General features: G+C 36.3%; 1 protein-coding gene across 1 annotated transcript; it reads right to left on the reverse strand.

Moving 5' to 3' along the window:
* Positions 1-2,819: 2,819 nt before the first annotated feature.
* On the reverse strand, positions 2,820-22,278 carry LOC148301171 (DNA damage-binding protein 1-like; the record flags this gene model as incomplete). Its single annotated transcript, XM_088273714.1, has 20 exons — positions 2,820-3,434; positions 4,044-4,270; positions 4,897-5,069; positions 5,736-5,866; positions 7,485-7,634; positions 7,715-7,840; positions 8,498-8,631; positions 10,048-10,246; positions 11,008-11,131; positions 11,861-12,004; positions 12,829-13,000; positions 13,829-13,992; positions 14,720-14,898; positions 15,452-15,560; positions 16,028-16,190; positions 17,023-17,244; positions 18,666-18,819; positions 20,757-20,839; positions 21,573-21,678; positions 22,179-22,278. Coding segments are annotated over 20 exons (2,944 nt in total), but the record flags the coding sequence as incomplete, so codon positions are not given.
* Positions 22,279-22,418: the final 140 nt, after the last annotated feature.

Here is a 22,418-nt window from a genome sequence, read left to right on the forward strand (position 1 = left end):
TGCTAAATCATTTCCACCATAATATTTTCCACAATTCATTCACCGTTAAGCGCCCTTGAGGTATTTTTTTTACGAAAATGGCGCTATATAAGTTATCCAAATTTATTATTATTATTATTATTATATGGATGTATAAATAATAAATATTAATATAAATATATATATATATATATATATATATATATATATATATATATATATATATATATATATATATATATATATATATATAAACTACACGCTTTAAGTTCCATTTAGGAAACTTGAAATAGCAATGAAAATTAAAAATTAAACTTTACATTAAAATCAACCTTGCCAGGAATCGAACCTGAACTTCGAGTGGTTGACAAACGCGTCAACCACTACTCTGAAAGGAGTCTCTATTAATTCATTATTTTATGTAATAATTATAAGTTAAAGTTATTGTAATCAGTTAAATTAAGAATCTGTTAGTTAATAATAAGTCATATTATAATTTACTTTGTTAACTTTTAATTAGTTGTTACGAATAACCAGTTACATTGGAATTTAGTTCAAAAGTAATTAAGCTTTAGAGCAGTGATTCCCAAAGTGGTCTATATCGACCCCCAGGGGTCTATGACAACTTGCAAGGGGTCTATGTTTTAATTTGAATTTAAAATATAAATGTATAAAACCTAACATGTGTGGTTCAAAGTGAGTAACACTACATATACCGGCTGTCAAAAATACATTTGAAGTTAATGAATTTGATAAAAATCAATATCAGGTAAGGCAAGGGGTCTACGAGATAAGAGTTTGGGAACCTCTGCTTTAGAGCAAGTAAGCTACTATAAGATTCCTTCTTAAGTTTACTAGTAGGTACGTAGATTAAAAGTGCGAAAGAGACTAGTATTAACTAGGGTAAGGAGTAAGCGATAGGGGTAGTACGACCCTCTTTCTCCAACAACAGTACGGCCTAGGAGGGGTAGGTCGCGAGCTGAAGACGCCTCACCCCCAGTCGACGCCAATTCCCGGACCGCGCAGGTCGCGACGCGCACGCCATCGAGCTCCATCCGAGCCCCAAGCTCGGCACTTAGTCAGTCAGCCAAGTGCTCAGCCGCGAGTAGAAATCGTGTGAAGTGCCGCCACGACATAATGTAGCCAGCACTACATAGCATCCAAGGCCGCCTTCCCGCAAGGTGCCGTCTTCATCTGAGGATCTAGGATCCTCATCTAGGACGTCCGCCGTCCACCCAAGAACACTAGATTCCTACCCCTCCAGGGACACCAGATTCCTGCATCTCGAGGACCACCCAGCTTTCCAGCTGCGGGCCGTCACATTATCGGAACGCAACGATCGCTTAGTCTACCAGCTGGCTGTCGTCAACGGGACCAACCCCGGGAGCCGCGCAAGGCTCTAATCATGGACCACTCTCAAATCTTCGCATAGTGCCCCGTCAAGTGAAAATCTGTGTAAGACTTGAGTGATATCACTATGATACTTGAGTGATATCAAAAACAGTCCTGATGTCACCATCAGGACTGTTTTTGAGGACTTTTCGTTACAAGTTTTTGTAATCTAGGGTAAGTCATTTTAATAATATGTAATGACTTAAGTACCTACCTACTATGTATTGTATTTTGGCACACCGGTTGATCTATGGTAACCATAGATATTGAAATAAAATGGTAGATATGTATTGAGGATATGCTGTTCTGAAGCAATAGGGTAAACAAGAGTATTATCAAACCACCCAATTTATTTACACTATATGCTGATTTCAAATGCGAATACATATTATACGACATTCCACACATTGAAATTTCGATTATCCATTATTAGCACTAATGATTTTATCTTAATGATTTTGCTGGTTCAGTTAACACATGCACATAATTTTCGGGACCGATTTTCCGACTATTTTGCAATACAATTGATTGATTTAATATATCAAAAAAATTAAGCTTTTTACTTAATTAAAATAAGTTATTTTATCATGTCTAATAAAAAATAAATAAATATAAATATATTAGAATATAAAATCACTAATATTAAAGTGTAATTTATTTAATATTACTCTGGACTGGTCCCTGAAGCACAGGAGTGATCACCTTACCTTCATATAATTGATAAAGATAACATTGTGTTAATACGATGCAGTGTCCTATGCACCATTGGGTGCGGATAAGTGTTAGAGAGAGAGAATAAAAAATTAAGTTTCAGTAAAAATTAAGTGTTCAGTTCTTCAAAATATGTAGAGTGATAGTATTATCACTTTAGATATTTTGAAGAACGCATCAAGGAAAGGTGATCAGCTCTCCGCTTAGATACCAGTCCAGGGTAATATTGAATAAATATTAGAGTTAAAAAAATCACTTATATTTGTTTGACCCCCCCTGCTGGGAATCGAACCCGAGACCTCCAGAATGGTAGCCGAGTGTGCTGACCATTACGGAGAAATTACAGTATTGTACCTCACCGGGGAGCTGATCACCTTTCCTTGATGTGCTAACGATCAAGATAACACTGCGTTTATATGATGCAGTGCCCTATGCACCAATGGGGTGCGGATGAGGGTTTGAAGAATAAAAAATTAAGTCTAAATTCTGTATGGTAAGTGTTCAGTACTTCAAAATATCTAGGGTGACAATACTGTAATTTTTTCAAAGAAATAGTTGACTACACGTTCATTTATACAACAAAAAACAACTTACATTCATATTATAAATTATTTACTTGCAAATCTTTAACCAAACTCCTAAGAGTGACAATAACCAGAGTCTTACTTACAGAACCTTACTTACTTTTTTAAACATTGGTTTACATGATTATGCGGATTACAAAATAAAATTCAGCATTTCTGTTAAAGAATATGTATATTTACGAAAACAGTAAGGATACGCAACATCGAAGCTCCATATTTTGGTTTGGTAATACAATACTTAAAACAGGAACATAGAAGTATGTTGACACCAAAACAGATTACAGTTAATATAATATGTAGGTCATTGTCCTAGTTCAATACGATAACGAGTCGGAATGACTACTTTTGGGATACGCCACTTTAAATGTTTAAAAGTGAATATAAATAAACAATTTCATCAAACAAATTTCAATAAAGTGCAAAATAAGATACCGACACATTTTGTTGTAGCTTTGAACACATTTATTTATAATAAAGCACCAAAAAATCTGATGATGTCGGTTACTACGAAACCCGGTCGCTGGTCAAATAAAAATTATGTGGAAAAAACTATACAGTTGTTATTTTATCATATTAAATGCAGTTCCACCAAGAAATGTCAGTACAAAACATAAATCTAACCAAAAAGTTTGAATATTTTTGTCGCTGTTACAGTATTGAACTAGCACAGAAATGTATGTAAAATTAATGTATTCTAGTGAGGTCTTCTACAATTTTTATCAAATCATCGACAGTCGCATCCCGTTTTACTCCGTTGCCCGCATCCATCTGTAACAAGAACATTTTATGGTTAAGATGTTTTAACCCTTCCCTTACGGCGCTAAAAACTTCCGCATGCACTGGTTATATGTATTTTGTACACCATATTTGTGCCTGGTTTAAAAACGGGAAAAACGTGAATATTCCTAAATGTTGCTTTTATTGACCATAGTTGATGTTGAAATATAACAATTTTGTATTGTTAGCTCTGGTAATTATCTAAAAAAGGGGGAAAAAAACATTGCAAGAGGCTATTGCGGCTGCAATAGCTGGCGTAGCGACGCGACCGCCGCGTAGGACAATCTGCGCACTACTGGCAGCTGGTGTAGTAAACACACACGTTACGACGTGCGCGTATACTTACAAAGCACGCCCAAATGAACGCTTTTCATATTATTTACGCACATTTTATATTATAGGCATGGCCTGCACATAAAATATGTACATGCCATGCCTTTGTGGGATCTTTTTTTGTATGTATTAATATTATATATTTTTTGTACTCGTAGGAATAGTATATTGTGAAATGCTAAAGAATTCAAATAAAGATTTTTTTTTAAATATCAAAATTTGGCTATATGGATAGAGGAGTTTAGAGAAGCACAGCTAGGAGCCTACCTGTAGTCCTTGCACCGTCTCTAGCATGGTCTCTCTGTTGAGGTCGAGGAAGCTCTCGATGAGGTCACCGTCGATGAAGCCCTCGGCAGCTTCTGTCTTCACGTCGGTGTTGAAACTGCGCCAAAAGGAGTGCTGGATCTTGCCCACACTCTTGATGGTGTGCGTGAGGCGCTCTTCCAGCGCGTGCAGGAACTCGTACAGCTCCTGAGGTATCTGCGCCACCAGTCCTGAATTCAAAATTTATTTATTTATTTTTGTTTTTTATTGTATACATTTATTTAAATCGTAATTTTTACATATTTAGAACATTTTTTTTTGCAGAGACCCACCAAGCCACCTTGTGTGTCTTGTCGGTGGATCTCTTTTTTAATAAATTTTTTATTGTTTTTAACGATTTTAACCTATATTTTATACACACAAAAAAAAGAGAGAAAAATTAAGAATATAAACATTTTACAATTTTCATAAAATTAACTCTTGATCATTTACCCATTCCTTTAATTTGCCTTTGTTCCATATTTTATTTTGACCTCTAACATCCGTCGGCAACAAATTTAAAATGTTCGGAACGATATATTCCAGTGTTCGACTCCCATATTTATTGTTAATTCTTGCGACTATCATCAAACCTTCGTTGTGTGTAAATCGTGTATCATGGTTGTATTTTGTATTTCATTTAGTATTTCACAGTATCATTGAATTTTTAACCTAGCCTAACAGGGGGCTAAAAATCCCCCAAATATGTATTTTAATTCGATTACTTTAGCATCCTAAGAGCTTCTTATGTACTCCTTTTTTTTTTGTAATCTTCAAAATATAGAATATGTATTAGAAACGTGAGTGAGGTATTTACCGATGGCCCCTGACACGGTGGCAAAGAGTACGGAGTTGGTGGTGGGCGCCGTGGTGTCGGCGGAAGAGTGATGCATGACCAGAGAACCGTGTCTGAAAACGTTGATCATATCGCCGATGTGGAAGGCACCCATCTCGCTCATCTGCTGCCGCTCCTCGTCTGAGGTTGCGGCACTGCAAACCGCACCCAATAATACTTGATTAATAAAAGATCTTCTTTCTCCTTCTGGCACTCTTCCGCACCCAATAATACTTGATTAATAAAAGATCTTCTTTTTCCTTCTGGCACTCCTCCGCACCCAAAGGCATATTGCTCACTAGCTTGATCATTAATCGCGTAAAAGCAAAGTGTTTACGAGATTAACGATCAAAGCATCAGTCTTGCTTCATATACCTGATCCCTACCCTCAACTTATGGTGCACAACATATTAAACAATTTTGTGATTTGATTCATTTACACATAAAGGTGGGAACTGACCGGAGTCATTTCATCGTAATGTAACACGTTACGATGCGAGCATTCGTTTAGTCAGTACGACGTTCCGAGTGCTCCATCCGAAGTCGAATGCTCGCCACGAACGACGTTACGACGAAATTCTCCAGTCAGTCCTCACCTTAAGATAATCCATATGAGCAGAAGTCATACGACAAATGCAGACTTGTTAGTATGTAAGTTTTGGATGTGCGAATTTCTGTATGTGAAAATAAAATAAAAATATATGAATTTCTACGTTTGACTATCCCTGAACAGATGTAGTTATTTGATAAAGATTAATACTGGATCCATAAATTGTTTTTAAAAAAATCCAATACGTTTTTTATAAAATCGGATAACTCACCCATCTTTCTGACAAACAAATATATTATAACTGATCTCCGCCCCGAGGAATGTATCATCGTCTAGGATCTCCACTGCAGTCATCCAATTAGGGCTGTAGTCGCGGGCTATCTCTTCAAATGTTCCTTCCATCTGAAAATGATAATATTATTTGTGATATTATCGACAATCATCTATACTATATACCTGCGGACTTTTATCATTAACAACTCTCTGTGTTTTATATTATCATACCACAAAGTTAACAACGCTTTTAATATATATTTTTTAAAAGTCCCTCTCCAAGCACGAGAGCTCAGACAATTTTTCGGAGAGGCTCAGCGCAACTAAAATTATAAGATTGTATTATGTAGAATTGGTTTAAATTGTATAAAAAAAATGGAACTCATTAAATAAATAAAAAACAAAAAATATACAAAAAGCCTGTATTTTTATAAACTTGTCTGCAGGTAGGATAATAAGGACAGGGACACAAACACCCAGACTAATGGAAAATATATCTTTCTTGAATTTATTTTGGAATTGGCGGGAATTTAACCTGAGTCACCAGCTTCCCAACTATGCCACGGTGCCTGTCTAAATGACTGACTCCACACTGGTCAGACGGAGATTATGTAAATACATAGAATAATTTTTACCTGTTTGTACTGCAACAGCGTCATAGACCTCATTATGTCTCCAACGAGAATAAAGTCTCCCTTGACCTTTAAGTACAGCGCCATTATGTTGTTGAAATGACTACACTCCAATCTCAACTCTTTTTGTAGAATTATTTACCTGTTTGTACTGCAACAGCGTCATAGACCTCATTATGTCTCCAACGAGAATAAAGTCTCCCTTGACCTTTAAGTACAGCGCCATTATGTTGTTGAAATGACTACACTCCAATCTCAACTCTTTTTGTAGAATTATTTACCTGTTTGTACTGCAACAGCGTCATAGACCTCATTATGTCTCCAACGAGAATAAAGTCTCCCTTGACCTTTAAGTACAGCGCCATTATGTTGTTGAAATGACTACACTCCAATCTCAACTCTTTTTGTAGAATTATTTACCTGTTTGTACTGCAACAGCGTCATAGACCTCATTATGTCTCCAACGAGAATAAAGTCTCCCTTGACCTTTAAGTACAGCGCCATTATGTTGTTGAAATGACTACACTCCAATCTCAACTCTTTTTGTAGAATTATTTACCTGTTTGTACTGCAACAGCGTCATAGACCTCATTATGTCTCCAACGAGAATAAAGTCTCCCTTGACCTTTAAGTACAGCGCCATTATGTTGTTGAAATGACTACACTCCAATCTCAACTCTTTTTGTAGAATTATTTACCTGTTTGTACTGCAACAGCGTCATAGACCTCATTATGTCTCCAACGAGAATAAAGTCTCCCTTGACCTTTAAGTACAGCGCCATTATGTTGTTGAAATGACTACACTCCAATCTCAACTCTTTTTGTAGAATTATTTACCTGTTTGTACTGCAACAGCGTCATAGACCTCATTATGTCTCCAACGAGAATAAAGTCTCCCTTGACCTTTAAGTACAGCGCCATTATGTTGTTGAAATGACTACACTCCAATCTCAACTCTTTTTGTAGAATTATTTACCTGTTTGTACTGCAACAGCGTCATAGACCTCATTATGTCTCCAACGAGAATAAAGTCTCCCTTGACCTTTAAGTACAGCGCCATTATGTTGTTGAAATGACTACACTCCAATCTCAACTCTTTTTGTAGAATTATTTACCTGTTTGTACTGCAACAGCGTCATAGACCTCATTATGTCTCCAACGAGAATAAAGTCTCCCTTGACCTTTAAGTACAGCGCCATTATGTTGTTGAAATGACTACACTCCAATCTCAACTCTTTTTGGGAAGTCCACTCAAATAATCTCACCTAAAAAAATAACAAACCAAAAGTAACAAACAAGAAATGGAAAATATTTATTTATTTTTGAAATGTCTGTATTCACTTACGGTGCTGTTAATGCACGCCAATAGTCTCCCGTTGAATTCAACCAAAGTATAGCACGCTCCTTTGATTGCATTAACGGCTGTTTGAAGAAGCCTGCCTTCGGACCATTGGAACAAAAGAATACGTCCCTGGAATAAACAAATAATTATAATATTCCGCAGTAATAAAGAACTCGCTTTTATTGCTTATATCCAATAAGATAAAGTTTGGACAAAATTGGATAATTAACAAATATCAAACATGGACCTTGGGCGATGTAACTAATTTTATATCTATATATAATTTGATGGAGTTAACTGGGGGAGAAACAATGACAGTTTAGTAGATTTAGGTAGCCTTTAACATGATACATATGATTTAACGACTGAAGAAAGCTTTGGCTGTGTGATTTTCCAGTTTGAAACTTTACAACCTTAGTTCACAGTAATTTTTGCGTTTTATGTGGTCCTCAGGCATTTTTGATTCTTATTTTTTTGGATTAGTTGGATGCTGTATGAATTCCAATTCAATCATAAAATTTTATGAGCGCTGAAATCATTGAGATCAATGACAATGCACGCCTTGTGACTGCGTCGCTGAGGCTGTTTTTAAACAATAGGTCAATATTTTCACACAATCTGATGGGTCCATTTTCAAGCTGGATTATTGTTTTGCTTACTGCACCAGTTGGCCTAAATCAATTGAATACTCATTGCAAGTAGAAACTTGTACATTACCCACATTACCCGAAGTGAGACTTTACTCTAAGTGAGTTTATCCATATTATAGGGGGTTGTATTACATACCTGCTTAGGCTCTGCCTCATCAGGATTGATCATGGCTGTTCCCACAGCATAGTAATAATTAGGATCATCTCCCAGCTTACAGGACACCAGGGACATGGCGTACTCGCTGGGCATTAGTTGGTGAGAGTGGAGAACTACAGAATAAATTATACAGTTATTTTCAATATTACAAAAATTCATATATAAAATATAATATAAAACCCTTACCGCACCCCAATGGTGCATAGGGCACTGCTTCATATAAATGCAGTGTTATCTTGATCGTTTACATATGAAGGAAAGGTGATCAGCCCTCCGCTTCATGTACCAGTCCAGGGTATTATTAAATAAATATTAGAGTGAAAAAATCACTTATATTTATTTGACCCCCCCCTGGGAATCGAACCCGGGACCTCCAGAACGGTAGCCGAGCGTGCTGACCATTACACTACGGAAAATTCATATACACCTGCTTAACTCTGCTCGATTTGCAAAAAATGCATTTGGCAAAAATGGCTTTGGCATACTGGTGAAGAAATAGCTCAAACTGATTTTATTGTATTATTTTATGAGGTAATTAAATGTATTCTCACAGGGTGGCTCTTTGTGTATAGGCTGTAGAGGACTATATCGGTATTATTTCGGAATATTTCCTATTCAAAAGTATGAATCAATAATTTGTTATGGCCCATAAGATTATAATAAATAAAATATTTTATTTTGAAAATGAAATACTAGATGGAAATCCTTTTTGTAACTAAGATAAGTTTTAAAAGTAGTTAAAAATTATCTTAGTTTAAACATTCAGCAAAAACATAAAATTCATAAAAACTGGAAAATATTGTTTTTTAATGTCTTGCAATAATGCATTATTTCATTATCAGAAATAAAATAAAAAACTTCTTCATCAAAACTCATCAGTCAATGGTTTAAAAACCATCTTGTTCAATGACAATTTTTCAACATTGGGTGTCCAATACTATAGAAGTCCATAATCAGTATAAAATAAAGGCCATCACATATGATGGAAAGAGTCTCTGCTTAATAAAGCTTTCCTCATCCCACCATAGATGGCTATTGTGAACTCGCGCATACTGTGTTACGAGTTTGAACAATATATCTAGAAGTTTCAAGAATTTGAGTAGTATGGTTGTCAATCATGGGTAGAATTGGTGAATGTTACAGGTGTGTAAAGTGATCACTTAACCAAGCTTAAGACGGTCATAAGCCCTGTAAATCCCCAAACTTCCATATTCTTCTTCATCTATGTTGAGATGTCAAAAAATAATGCATAAAATAAAGGCTGCTTAACACAGCTCGGCTGTCCAAACTTAAAACACAGTAAGGGATTTTTTTTGTAGTACGTATTTTTGCATTTTTGGACTAAGTATGGTAGAACCTACATAGTCCAAAAATGCAAAAAAAACGTACTACAAAAAAATGTCCCTTACTGTGTTTTGAGTTTGGACAGCCGAGCTGGCGGGGTGTATCACAATGCTGGCGCATCTGAATTGAGGCATTGTGCTTGCACTAGTGCTTGAGATGCAGGCCCAGCGTGAGGGAGAGGTTACCTTCGAAGGTGTGGTGGTCGATGATGAGCAGATTGTGCACCTCCTGCTCCGTGCCGGCCTGCAGCGCCTTGGGGCACGGGGGCACGAGCCCCGAGCTGCCCGAGGAGGAGGCACTCAGGGTGGAGGCAGACGGCCGGGCGACGCTGGCGCCTCCGCCACCGTCCAGCACATCCAGGCGCAATGTGATCACACCAAATGTCTACAACCAAAAAAATGCAATTTAGTAAGTCTATTACATTATTTTTTCATTTCAACATTAAGACATTTTATTATTTGTTGAGATAAAAGAAAATACATTGAAATAAAAAAAATGTCCTTCAAACCAAGTGCGATAAATATGTTAGCAAATATGGAATCGAATTAACAATGTATCAGTGTGATGCAGTTCCCTACGCACCATTTGGTGTGGATAAAGGTCGGACAAAAAAAATTAAGGCTTAGATCTCAAGCTTGTCTCAAGCGTTCTCAAGCAAATCAGAATGCGTACAGCCACGCGCAGGGCTGGTCGTGTGCTCACGTTCAATTTTTTCAAAAAATATGTATTGGATATTTTTTATTTAATATACATGGAAAAAATATTTTTATATATCTTTTTTTAACTCCTCGCCTTTCAATAACTCTTTGCTTTTCAAATCCATGTAGTTATTTCGAAGAAAAACTAATTTTTTCAATGCAAATACGATGTATTAAGAAAAAAATAATTTACGTAAAATGTTACCTGGATTTAGAGAAAATAAAGTTGCGACTAAACTAATACTTGGGCTTAACCTAAAAGTTTACGGCAACATAGCACATGGAATATAATGCAAATTTCGTATTTTATTTGTTGTTTGGTTATTGGAAAGAACAATTTATTAAATGGTAAAACAAATCTGGGCCATCGTTATGTACAATAAATGAAGAGTGCACTTTTGAACTAACAGAGTGAATTTGTGTTTTGCAACGTTTTTATTCACAAACCTGAGTTGCTTCCTGGTAAGTGATTCTCCTCGGTGACTCCCCGAGAGGAACAGTCCTGATGTGCAGCTTCTGTATCTCATCAATGGTACCGATAGTCACCGTACTGTCTGTTGCAAGAGCCAGACTGAAACAATTTATTATTTTTTTTACATAAAATTAAGATAAAAGTAATTAATAACAACAAATAAATAAATAAGGATCTTAACCAAGACCTTGACAGGACACTGCAGGCTGAGGAAACACATGTCAAAAATTGGACTACATGATTCCCCAGTCTGCAGATTTTGTATGGAGAATAACAAAACACCCATCCACATTCTCTATAATTGTGACCCACTCGCTCGCAGCTGAAGTAACATCCACGGAGGACCACTCTAATGTGCAAAGGCAAATAGCCGCAAGTTTAAAGCAGTAGTTATGAGATAAACAAGTTTATAGTTAACTTAAAATGATACTTTTTGGCAAAACATGTATCAAATTAATATAATTTTGCGGCTATTTGGATAATGAGAATCTTGGTAAAGGAAAGAGATAGAGTAAAATCTGTGATTGTATATGATAGAGGCCAGTTATAAGAATGCTTTGAGTCATTTTATGCCAAAAAGCCGCAGTTTGAGTTACCGCTAGTTGCCTTTACACATTAGCACTACTAGACTCCGAGAAGGCGAAGCTCTTACCCCCAAGACAGGTCTTGAGCTACATGACTTACGGAGGTCTTGAGAGTGAGCTATGACGCAGAGGGAGGTCACAATAGACCTGATATGGTCGCGGTGACATAAGGGATGCAAGAACCTTTGACCTTGTAAATAAAAAAATTAAACAAGGGAAATATTGAGTAAGAGTAACAACATACCTGTCGGGGTAGGCTTGAGCGTTGAGTGAGCACATGTGAGCAACTTCCTTGAGGTTTACATTGGAGAATACTAGCTTGTGGTTGGAGGAGTATATTACAGTGGGTCGGTCGGAACACGCAAACACGTTGGTGGTCCACAGAGATCTGGAATAAACACATCAGGAATAAGAAATATACAATAAGGTCTAAAATCACTGTTTATGTGGCACTTTTTAACCATTCCTTCCTATTATTAACTACACTTCGACTCTAATAATACGAATATCGATATAAAATAAAATGGATAAGGGCTCAGAATTTTTGTGTTCCTCCGTTATACAATTACGTATTACGTAAATAATATAAAGTTATTCATTTGCAGCGACGGAAATAAATAATTTGTATAAAATTCGGATATAGAATCACCAATATATTTCTCAGTGTGTGCGTACATACCGTGCCTTGCGTACACGCGCACACGGCTTGATACTGTTTCCGCCGATCTCCTTTTAGTAGAGTGCACCACAAGGGAAAGGTTAACCGTAAGATATTAATGATTTTTTAAAACATCGTTTGTTCAGTCGGTTAAACATGCAACTAGCCAATAAATGATTTGATTGCGTTATATCATCAAAAGATGGCATTGGTAGCCCAAATCCCGACATAATCTGGAAATATTCGAGAAACGATCACTATGCCCCAAATGTGGGCCACACGCTATTTGACCTGATATTTTACGGTTCACGGTTGGGGCAGTATGCATGGAAAGGTTAAAGGACAGAGATTTTTTTGAGATTTAAATAAAGCCTAATAAAATAGATATCAGGGAATCATTTCAGTGTGAAAATGTCTTTTTTTTTACTCAATTAAAATGCAAGTTTGATTATTTTAATAGGTTAAGTTTTTCTCTGTAAAAGATGTCTGAGGATATTTAAAATGTCATCTTTTCTTGATGATATCAAAGTATATTAAAAAGAATAAAATATTACCTGAATGTCCTTAGTACGGTGGGCTGGGTGCCGAGGGTGACCTTTTTCTTTTGGGAGAGAATCCCGCTCTTCAGGTTGAGCGTGAAGTAGAACATGGAGCCGTCTCCGAGAGCGCATAGCAGGTAGCAGCACCCCTCCAGCACGCAGATCAGCAGAGATCGAGGGATTATGTCTGTAAATAGATTTGACATTAATAATTGGAAAGATGTTTGGGTGTAACTGATATCAATAGCAAGGTGGAGGAAAGGCAATTGAGATGGTATGGGATCATAGGACATAAAAAACATAAACATATTGTAAACCAGGCAATCGCCATGGATCTTTCTCAAAAGACATCTAGAGGAAAATCGAAAAATTCACGAATGCCACAGAAAGATAACATGATTCGAAGGCATGACCTAGGTGACATTGTATATCATAGAAGGACCTGCAACCTAAGGATGAAGAGAACTGACCCTAACAAAGTCTACAAAGACGATAAGTTGGGATGGAGCAAGGAAGAAGAATTGAAAAGATCTTTAATATCTTCAGTAATTTGCTGGAGACAATTTTTTTTTAAATATTTAACTATCTGCACCCGAACACAGAAGTTTGACGTTCATTGATGCATCAACTTCTTCAACCCGGGATGGGTCATAGGTAGGTAACAATGTAAAAATAGCAAAGAACGCAATCTCGAGTTAAAAATAGCAAAGAACGCAATCTCGAGTTATCTCGTAGTTGGCAGTCAATGTGTTAAAAACACAAAAGTAAAATTGGTGACCATTGTTTTGCCTTGTTATGGCATTTTCAACCTAATTTCTTTTGAAAATGTCATAACAAGGCGAAACAATTGTCACAAATTGTATTTTGATGTGTTTTTAACAATAAAATACAATTAAGTAGGCTCTAAAAATCAGTGTTTGATTTTAACATTTAATACATAAAACTTTTAATAAAAAAATAAAAAACTTAACTGACCCAAAGCATTCACACACTCGACAAATCTATAACTGCTTACCTCCCGTCAGCTTTTCAGTGTGGGTGTGATCGAGGTCAGGCAGACTGAGCACCTGCACCGAGATGTTGGTCCACAGCCCCACGCCCACGAGGCGCGCCAGCCCGGACTCCTCGTCCGGGGGGCTCAGGTCCATGCACGCCACTTCCTCCTCCATGCACACGTGCCTGCCAGAACAGAAGACTCGTGTAAATACACAGGAACCAAATAGGTAAATGTTGACAATTTAGATATTTTTTTGGAATAAGTTTTTTTGTTGAGTTGTGGCCCTTTGGCATTTAACCAGCGATTTAGAGGTTGGTAGGGGGGATCAAGGAATAAGACTTTTTGTAAAAGAATGCTGAATTAATAAATAAAATATATATATATATATATATATATATATATATATATATATATATATATATATATATATATATATATATTATATATATATATATATATATATATATATATATATATATATATATACATATATATATATATACATATATATATATATATATACATATATATATATATATATATAATATATATATATATATATATATATATATATATATATATATATATATATATATATATATATATATATATATATATATATATATATATATATTTATATATATATATATTTATATATATATATATTTATATATATATATTTATATATATATATATTTATATATATATATATTTATATATATATATTTTAAGAGTTTTTTTATGTATTTTTTATTATTTACAAAAATACTTCAATTTCATAGTATTTCTGTGAGCCTAAGCGGCTCATTATTAGAAATAGGTATCAAATTATGGCAGAGTAGGTTCGAACGAAGAAACTCTGACAACGGGACCACAACCTGACACAATATAAGGTCAAGGTTCACTCACTTCTTCTCGATGAGTTCGCCCTCGCCGATCTCGATGTAGTAGAGGTGCGGGCCGGCGGCGCAGACCACCTGGCGGGGGGCGCAGGCCACGACGGACACAGAGCGCACCGGGCGCCACTCCCCGCGCAGCTGCCAGCCCTCGGGCCCGCGCCACATCAGCCGGACTCCCACGTCCGTCACCTGAACCAACGCAAGTATTTAAATAAAACTCAATAAGTGCTATTATAGAAGTGATTAATTTTTTTTTATAGTAATCAACATGTCATTCCACAAACTTAATGCAGAATCAACAAATAATATAAGTATTACGTCTGTCAAAACGAGTAGAAATTAGATAAGTCTGCAACCAATTTTAACTTTCCTAAAGATAACACCAAATAATGATGATTTGTGTCATTTGTATCGGAATATTTGTGAAAAAAAGTATGAAATTTAAATATTTGTGTATGTAATAAGAACACAAATATCAACAAAAAATTAAACTTATTCGTCACCATAGATAATAATATACATAGATTAAGAAAATACACAAAGACCTACATCATGAAATTTAAAAAAAATTCGACAGCCATAACATTTTACACTGGCAATATAAAAAACTTACTGGCAACATCCAACGTGCTATAAAATATAATATAAGCAGTCTTATTGGAGTGGCTTAGTGCAAGGGTCTTGTGCTTTACAGCTGACTCAGAATTCCTTAAGGGTTTGGAATAAATTACAAAATTATTACCTGAATTAGTTGATTGTGACACACGTTTCCAGTGTAGAAAGTTTGATGATCTGACAAAAAGCCGCCAATTTCCGTTTCCTCCACTTCTTCTCCATTTAAGGTAAGAACCCTAAAAATAATAATCGAGCCTTAAAAACATTACAAAAAATTACTGAACAATTTTATAGAATAGAAAATTACTAATAAAAGCCTTCTTAAAAGCCTCCTTAGAACCACCAAAATGAAAACTCTATGACCCATTGCAGGCTTAACACTTCGCGACAGAGTAAGAAACTCTGAAATAAGAAAAATATGCGATGTCGAAGATGTTGTGCGATGGGGAATAGTAAGAAGACGTTTCTGGAGAAATAATGTGGGAAGAGCAAGTTCGGATTGAGTGGTGGGAATAGCAGCAGACAGCAGCATAAGAGGTAACAGGCCCCCAGGAAGACCACCTAAACGATGGAGAGACAGCTGGTCTTTCACCTCCCAAGAGCGGACCGGAGAATAATACCAACACAGTCCTAATTAAAGAAGAAGAAGAACAAGAAGAAGAAGAAAATTACTAAAAAAACAGATGAAAAAAAGTGGTGTTACCTTGTCTGTCCCACAAATGCCAACACCAGTGTGTCATGGTATGGGGAACCTTCAGTGAGAGTGAGGGCCCACATTCCCTTTATTCCAGGAAGGTCGATAGACGCGTGCTCCTGAATACCAATGCCGTTCCTGATGATGCGAAGAGAACCTGTCTTGAATGCACCTAAAATAGATAGTGATCATTTAAAAATGAAGACAGGGTGATTTTTTGCCTTTCGTTGAAAGGCAGTGTATATTCAGAGTAATAAACTAGGCAGTACTAGAGCAGCCTAATGAAGGATTTCCATATTTGACGTTTCCTTTCTAAGAGTCGGTAATGGAGAATAAAAAATCAATTTTCAAAATTTGATTCCAAGGTGTTTGGCATCAATCTAAATTATTAATTTTGTATTACATGTATATTTTTTTCAATTTCGTATCCATATACATATTGTGTTTTTGTTGATGGCATAATCTCAACATAGATCAGATGGAATTAATGTTGTTTGTTACATTTTCGATTCAAATTTCTTAATAAGACTGAAACACTCAACACTCGAATCTCCTCCTGAATTTTAACCTTTTTTCAGATACATTTTTCAGTACATTGATGAAACGATTACATATTCCGAAACAGGTAGTCATGTAGCAGTATTTTTTAAAGTGGTACAATTACACAAAGTAAACGAATGATAATATAGATTTGGCGTTCAATTTGTAGAACTCCATTTTAATTTATGTATTAAATGTTAAATAAAACACTGATTTTTTGAGTCTACTAAGTTGTATTTTATTGTAAAAAAAAAAAAAAAACACACACAAAAATCCATTTTGTGACAATTATTTCGCTTAGTATAGCATTTTCAAACTATGGCATTTTTCATGATAAGGAGTTGGATAAAATCAAATATGACTGACTCCGTTTAAGTTAGCCTTATGCTGTTGCCAGCAACCGAGTCCTCGACTGTTGAACGACTGACCAAATCGAAGTATTCACGGACGCGGTAGGTACTTACCAGAGCAGGTGATCAGCTGTCCCTGGCCCTGCCTCTCCAGGTCGACTATGCACATGTCCACGATGGGCGCCAGGTTGGTGAAGGACTCCATGACGTGCACGTACTGGCCCCCGTCCTCGCGCGCCGCACTAAGCCGCACCAGCGCCGAGTCTCCCACGCGGGACCCCACAAACACCACTCCGTTGTCCAGATAAGTCATGCATTCCGGTATCGGAATTTCACCTGGAACAACGCAATATTAAAACAATTTTTTTTACAAATACCTTAGCGACTTATAATCTAACTATGAATTATACAATATGGATATCTACGTATCATGGATATATGAGGCAACTTTAAGGCGGCTTTAGTGAACTCACACATACAGATTAATGTCATGAGATTAATGATATATGTAGGAGTTCCAAAATTTTGAGCAGTGTGGTTGTCAATCATGGGTAGAATGGTGAATGCATTACATTTGTAAAGTGATCACTTAACCAGCCTATGACAGGTCATAACCCCTGTAAGTAACCAGACTTCCATATTCTTCTCATCTATGTTAAGATGTCAAAAATGTAACTTGAAGGTTTTTATTCTCACATATTTTTATTTTATATTTTTTTTATTTCATTACTTTTAATTGTTATTACCCTTTTTTTACAAGCAAATTTCTATTCTTTATATATGTATTTAACCTGCACCTTTAATGTTTCTGTAAGCTTGTTGTGTTCTCATCTAATCGATGAAAAATATTCAAACAATTTGTATTGCACTGTATTTCATTTATTGTACATAATATGTTTTTCATTGTTTGTCAACCACAAATAAATCAAATAAAATAAAATAACTTAGTTTTTCTTTAAATAATTATGAATTAAAATCCGAAATTGATTAGTTACTAAGAAAATAGTCAGTTGCCTTATATTCCAATAGCGGCAGATGATGATGGAATGCATCATGCTAAGCCCATCTATCCGAGAATAAATCAGACATGTGGAGATAAGGAGATGTACAATAGTTCATAAAATAGCATGTGTAATTGCACAGAGATAATGGGAGTGGAGGGCTGATCAAAAAAGTGACTAAAAAACTAAACGCAGGAATGTGGGTCATCAACTTGCAGGATGGCTAGATATTAGATATTAGTGTCGTCTCTTTTATGCCTGCATCCTAACACTGTTGCTGTACGGATGCGAGTCGTGGCACCTCACCAAAGCCCAAAGCAAGAAACTAGCAAGTTTTGAAAATAGGTGCCTGAGGCGAATACTGGGTATAAAGTGGCATGACTTCGTCAGGAATGACGATGTGAGGAGATGAACTCAACAGCCCCTCATACTGGAAGTCCTGAAGAGGAGAAGGTGGACATGGTTGGGACATGTCCTTAGAATGCCACCCGAGAGCATCAACCCCTCATGTCTCTTCTTCCAACCCCGAGGATTCCGGCGCCCCGGAAGGCCACTGACAACTATTCACCGACTATACTCAGCGGAACTTCGAGACGCCGGACTGGCCTGGGAGGAAGCCAAGGAGATGGCGCGTGACAGAGTGACTCGGAGACGTCTCGTGTTGGCCATATGCTCCACCTAGGGAGCGAACATGCAAGAAGAAGATATTAACGCCAATATGTATTGAGGAAGCTGCTAGGAGCTGCTATGACTCACCCAGAAGTTCCACCTTGAGATCTTTGACTCCTTGGGTTCCATCGGATCGGTCGGTGATCTCCAAGAAGAGCATGAACAATCTCCCTGCCATGTCTCCCAGCAGGTAGCGCAGTCCCACGGCATCTACCTTGCAGTAGCAGCTTATTGTGCTCGTCTGAAAAGTTTCACTTATTCACCATCAACATAAAAGGTAACACACAACATATGTAATACTTAAGAATTTAGAATTATCATCAATCAATTTTGTGCGCTCTAATATTTATTGATAACCTATAATGGTCCGCCTCCGTAGTGTAATGGTCAGCACGCTCGGCTACCGTTCTGAAGGTCCCGGGTTCGATTCCCAGGGGGGGGTCAAATAAAATAAAATAAAGTGATTTTTTTCACTCTAATATTTATTCAATATTACCCTGGACTGGTACCTGAAGCGGAGGGCTGATCACCTTTCCTTCGTGTGTAAACGATCAAGATAACACCGTGTTTATATGACGCAGTGCCCTATGCACCAATGGTGTGCGGATAAGGGTTTTATTATTATTATTAATCAATTTAGAGTTATAATACAAAACATGCGTTCGACCAATAGCCACTTATGGGATTGAGGCAAGAGCAGATACTTCTAGAACAAAATCTCGACTTCGAACCTCCGAGATGAAGACTCTCCGATCCATAACCGGAAACACATTACGAGACCGAGTAAGAAATACCGACATCCGGAGCATGTGTAAGATGGAGGATATCGTGAGGTGGGGACGACAACGAAGGCGATACTGGAATGATCATGTAAACAGAATGTCAGATGACAGACTTCCATGTATCGCCCTTCAAGGAATCCCTGAAGGACGCAGATCCCCAGGCAGACCTCCAAAAAGGTGGAAAGACAGCTGGGAGTCAACATCCCAAGAGCTACAAGCAGAGGCACAAACAGATCCTTAGGATCTAGAAAAAGAAGAAGAAGAAGAAGATTAATAAATTTTGTACTCTCTAATATTTATTGATAACCTATAAATATTCATGTCTTTTAATGATTCTGTTGTATTTTTTGTTCTTTTTTACGTGTCGTGTCGGGTCCCCCTGACGTTGACTATCACTTGTGAGAAAGTGTCCCTATTTTGGGCAGTCTGAAACACCTCCTCAATATTCTGTACCATCCACTTGTGTATATTATGGAGCTGGAGATCGGCCTTCTTCCGACATCTCTTCGACCTTCAATCTTACCATTGATTATCAGTTGCAGTAGCTTGTACTTTTTCCTCTGAGCACATGTCCCAGATAGGACACTTTTTGTTCAATAATCCCATGATTCCTAATTTCAAAGTGGTTGTTTATTTTTAAGACAGATTTTTTTAAAGCCACTCAACTACGGTAAAATTTAATTAGAGACAAACTAATACTTCACAACCAATTTTACAATCGACCACAACTAATGCTTGAGACCCTTTATATATGATATAAACCGTTTATATATAGAGCGCTCAATTTCGCCATATTTTTACATACAAAACTGTCACCGCCAAGATACTATGGTTTCTAGTTGAATACCAATTTAATTTAACAGAAGGGAAGCAAGATGAAAGCGGATTACTTTTAACACAAATTTATTCAGTTCTATAAAATTACAATCAAGAAATATTTAAGAATAATCGCGTGATTCTAATATGAGAACAGTTGAAATACGTGTCGATCGGAGGACAGGAGGTGACGAAATGTGACGGGCTAGTTTCCGCTCGTTGCGGGCTCCGTAGGGTGTTCGGTTATTTACTCGATTCGAGTTGCCATAGTAGATGTGTGGGTTGCCACAATACCAAAATCACCTGATTAAGCCACACGGATGTATTACAATTTTCATTCCGGAAGCAGCCGGTGACTTAGTACTATGGAAATCTACAGCATACCTTAAATTAAAAATTCCTGCGGAAATAATCACCTTCAAGAAGACAATTCTCAACAAAATTCACCAGCGAAATAAACTGATTTATTAAACGAGTAACGTTAACATTGACAGAAGCGTGATTATTCTGTATGTGAATGTGTCTAATGAACCGTTAAAAGAAGAATCGTAATGAATACATAACAAACAATATTTAGTACCTTTATCTGCGGAGGTGCTACAGCAACATAACTTTGGCCATCATGATAAACTATTGATTCCTGGCCAATTACAATAGCTCCCCCTGGAAACCAAAAAAAAAGTAATTGAAAAAATAAACATACGCATACAGGAGAAGAAAATAATAAACAACCCCTAACATAAGCTATATGCTAGTTCTGCATTATATGCTAGTTCTGCATTATATGCCAGTCTCCGTTCCAAAAAAAGCGTTCTGAAAAAATGCAGAGTATGTTTTTTTTTTTTAATAAGTAAGAACTGTAAGAAAGGTAAGCATAAAGTAACATAAATACAATTCTTAATACACACAACAGCTTTAGAAATTTGATACTCGATTTAAAGTGTGTGTGTGTCTTACATATTTATGAACTGAAACATAAATTAGTACCTATATAAAATGCAAGTTGACAAACAAATAGATGAAAAATGTAAAAAGCATATCGTAGTCATACAGGAGAAAGTGACTAAGTGCATTTTCTAATAAAAACTTGACTTTTGACTATTTGATATCTTACTAGCTTAATACTGCCCTGAAAAATCCCAAAGCGATATTAAACTTGGAAGTATAATATATTGACTTGATAAAAATGACTAACTGCATTGATGATTATTTTCTTGCCTAGCAAAAGTGATTTAAATGGCCCTCCTGAACATTTTACGTTTTGTTAGTTGGTCACTTTCACCTGTACGACTACGATATGGATACATTTAAAAAATTTATATCTCAAGCTGAATAAAATTATATTTTGAGTATAAAAAACAAAATTAAGAACCGAATGTAGAATCAAATAAATTACCAAATGGTCTCGGCACAGGAATAAGTATGCTCGCTTCAGTTTCCACATTATCTTGTTTCCAAGGAATTTTCACAAACTCCTTATCTCGCAGGCCAATCTCATGTGTCTGGAATAAAATACATATGTAAATCATATTGGGCACGTTGCCACACGGTTGTAACGACGTAGAACAATAAATAATTTTCACTCTTTTGTACCCATATATATATCGCTCACTACTTTCGAGAACGTCATAAATCAAAATTCGTCAATTTGCATGTTTTCGGAATACCCAGAAAATGTATCATATCCCAGCAAAAGAAGCATATTTTTAACTTAATATTTACCCGCTACAGGGCAGAAAGTGTTGTTTTTACATTTTGTAAAAAAGGTATTGTTTTATTATTTTTTTTTAATATACTAAATATTTTTCAAATGGAGAAAAAAACCTTCAGGTTTTACCTAAAAAGATCTGTTGCACAGTAAAAAGTTAAATTAGTGGCTTGATATTTATTTTTAATACATTGTATTATTTTTTAAACTTTAAAAACGTTCTCCTGAAAAATCAAGTTTTTTATTTATGACATTCTTGAAAGGAGTGAGCGATATGTATATTCAAAGTATTACCTTAATATGTCTTCCGTTTAGGTCTTGGTGAATTACGATCAGTGTGGGATTTGTGCATCCATGTAGAAATTCAACATCTTGTACATGCAATTCTTCCAGTCTGAAAAGAAAGTATCTCGTATTAAATGCAAATATCAAAAATTAAATAATTATTCTCTTTTCTAGAATAAACATTGCCTATTAGAAATTATAAAACTACTACATAACTAACTAACTAACCATCATGCCGCTTCACCGCAG

This window comes from Brachycentrus maculatus, unplaced genomic scaffold (assembly GCF_059751285.1).
Source record: "Brachycentrus maculatus isolate JH-2025_06_01 unplaced genomic scaffold, ASM5975128v1 h1tg000598l, whole genome shotgun sequence".
Taxonomy (NCBI): Eukaryota; Metazoa; Arthropoda; class Insecta; order Trichoptera; family Brachycentridae; genus Brachycentrus; species Brachycentrus maculatus.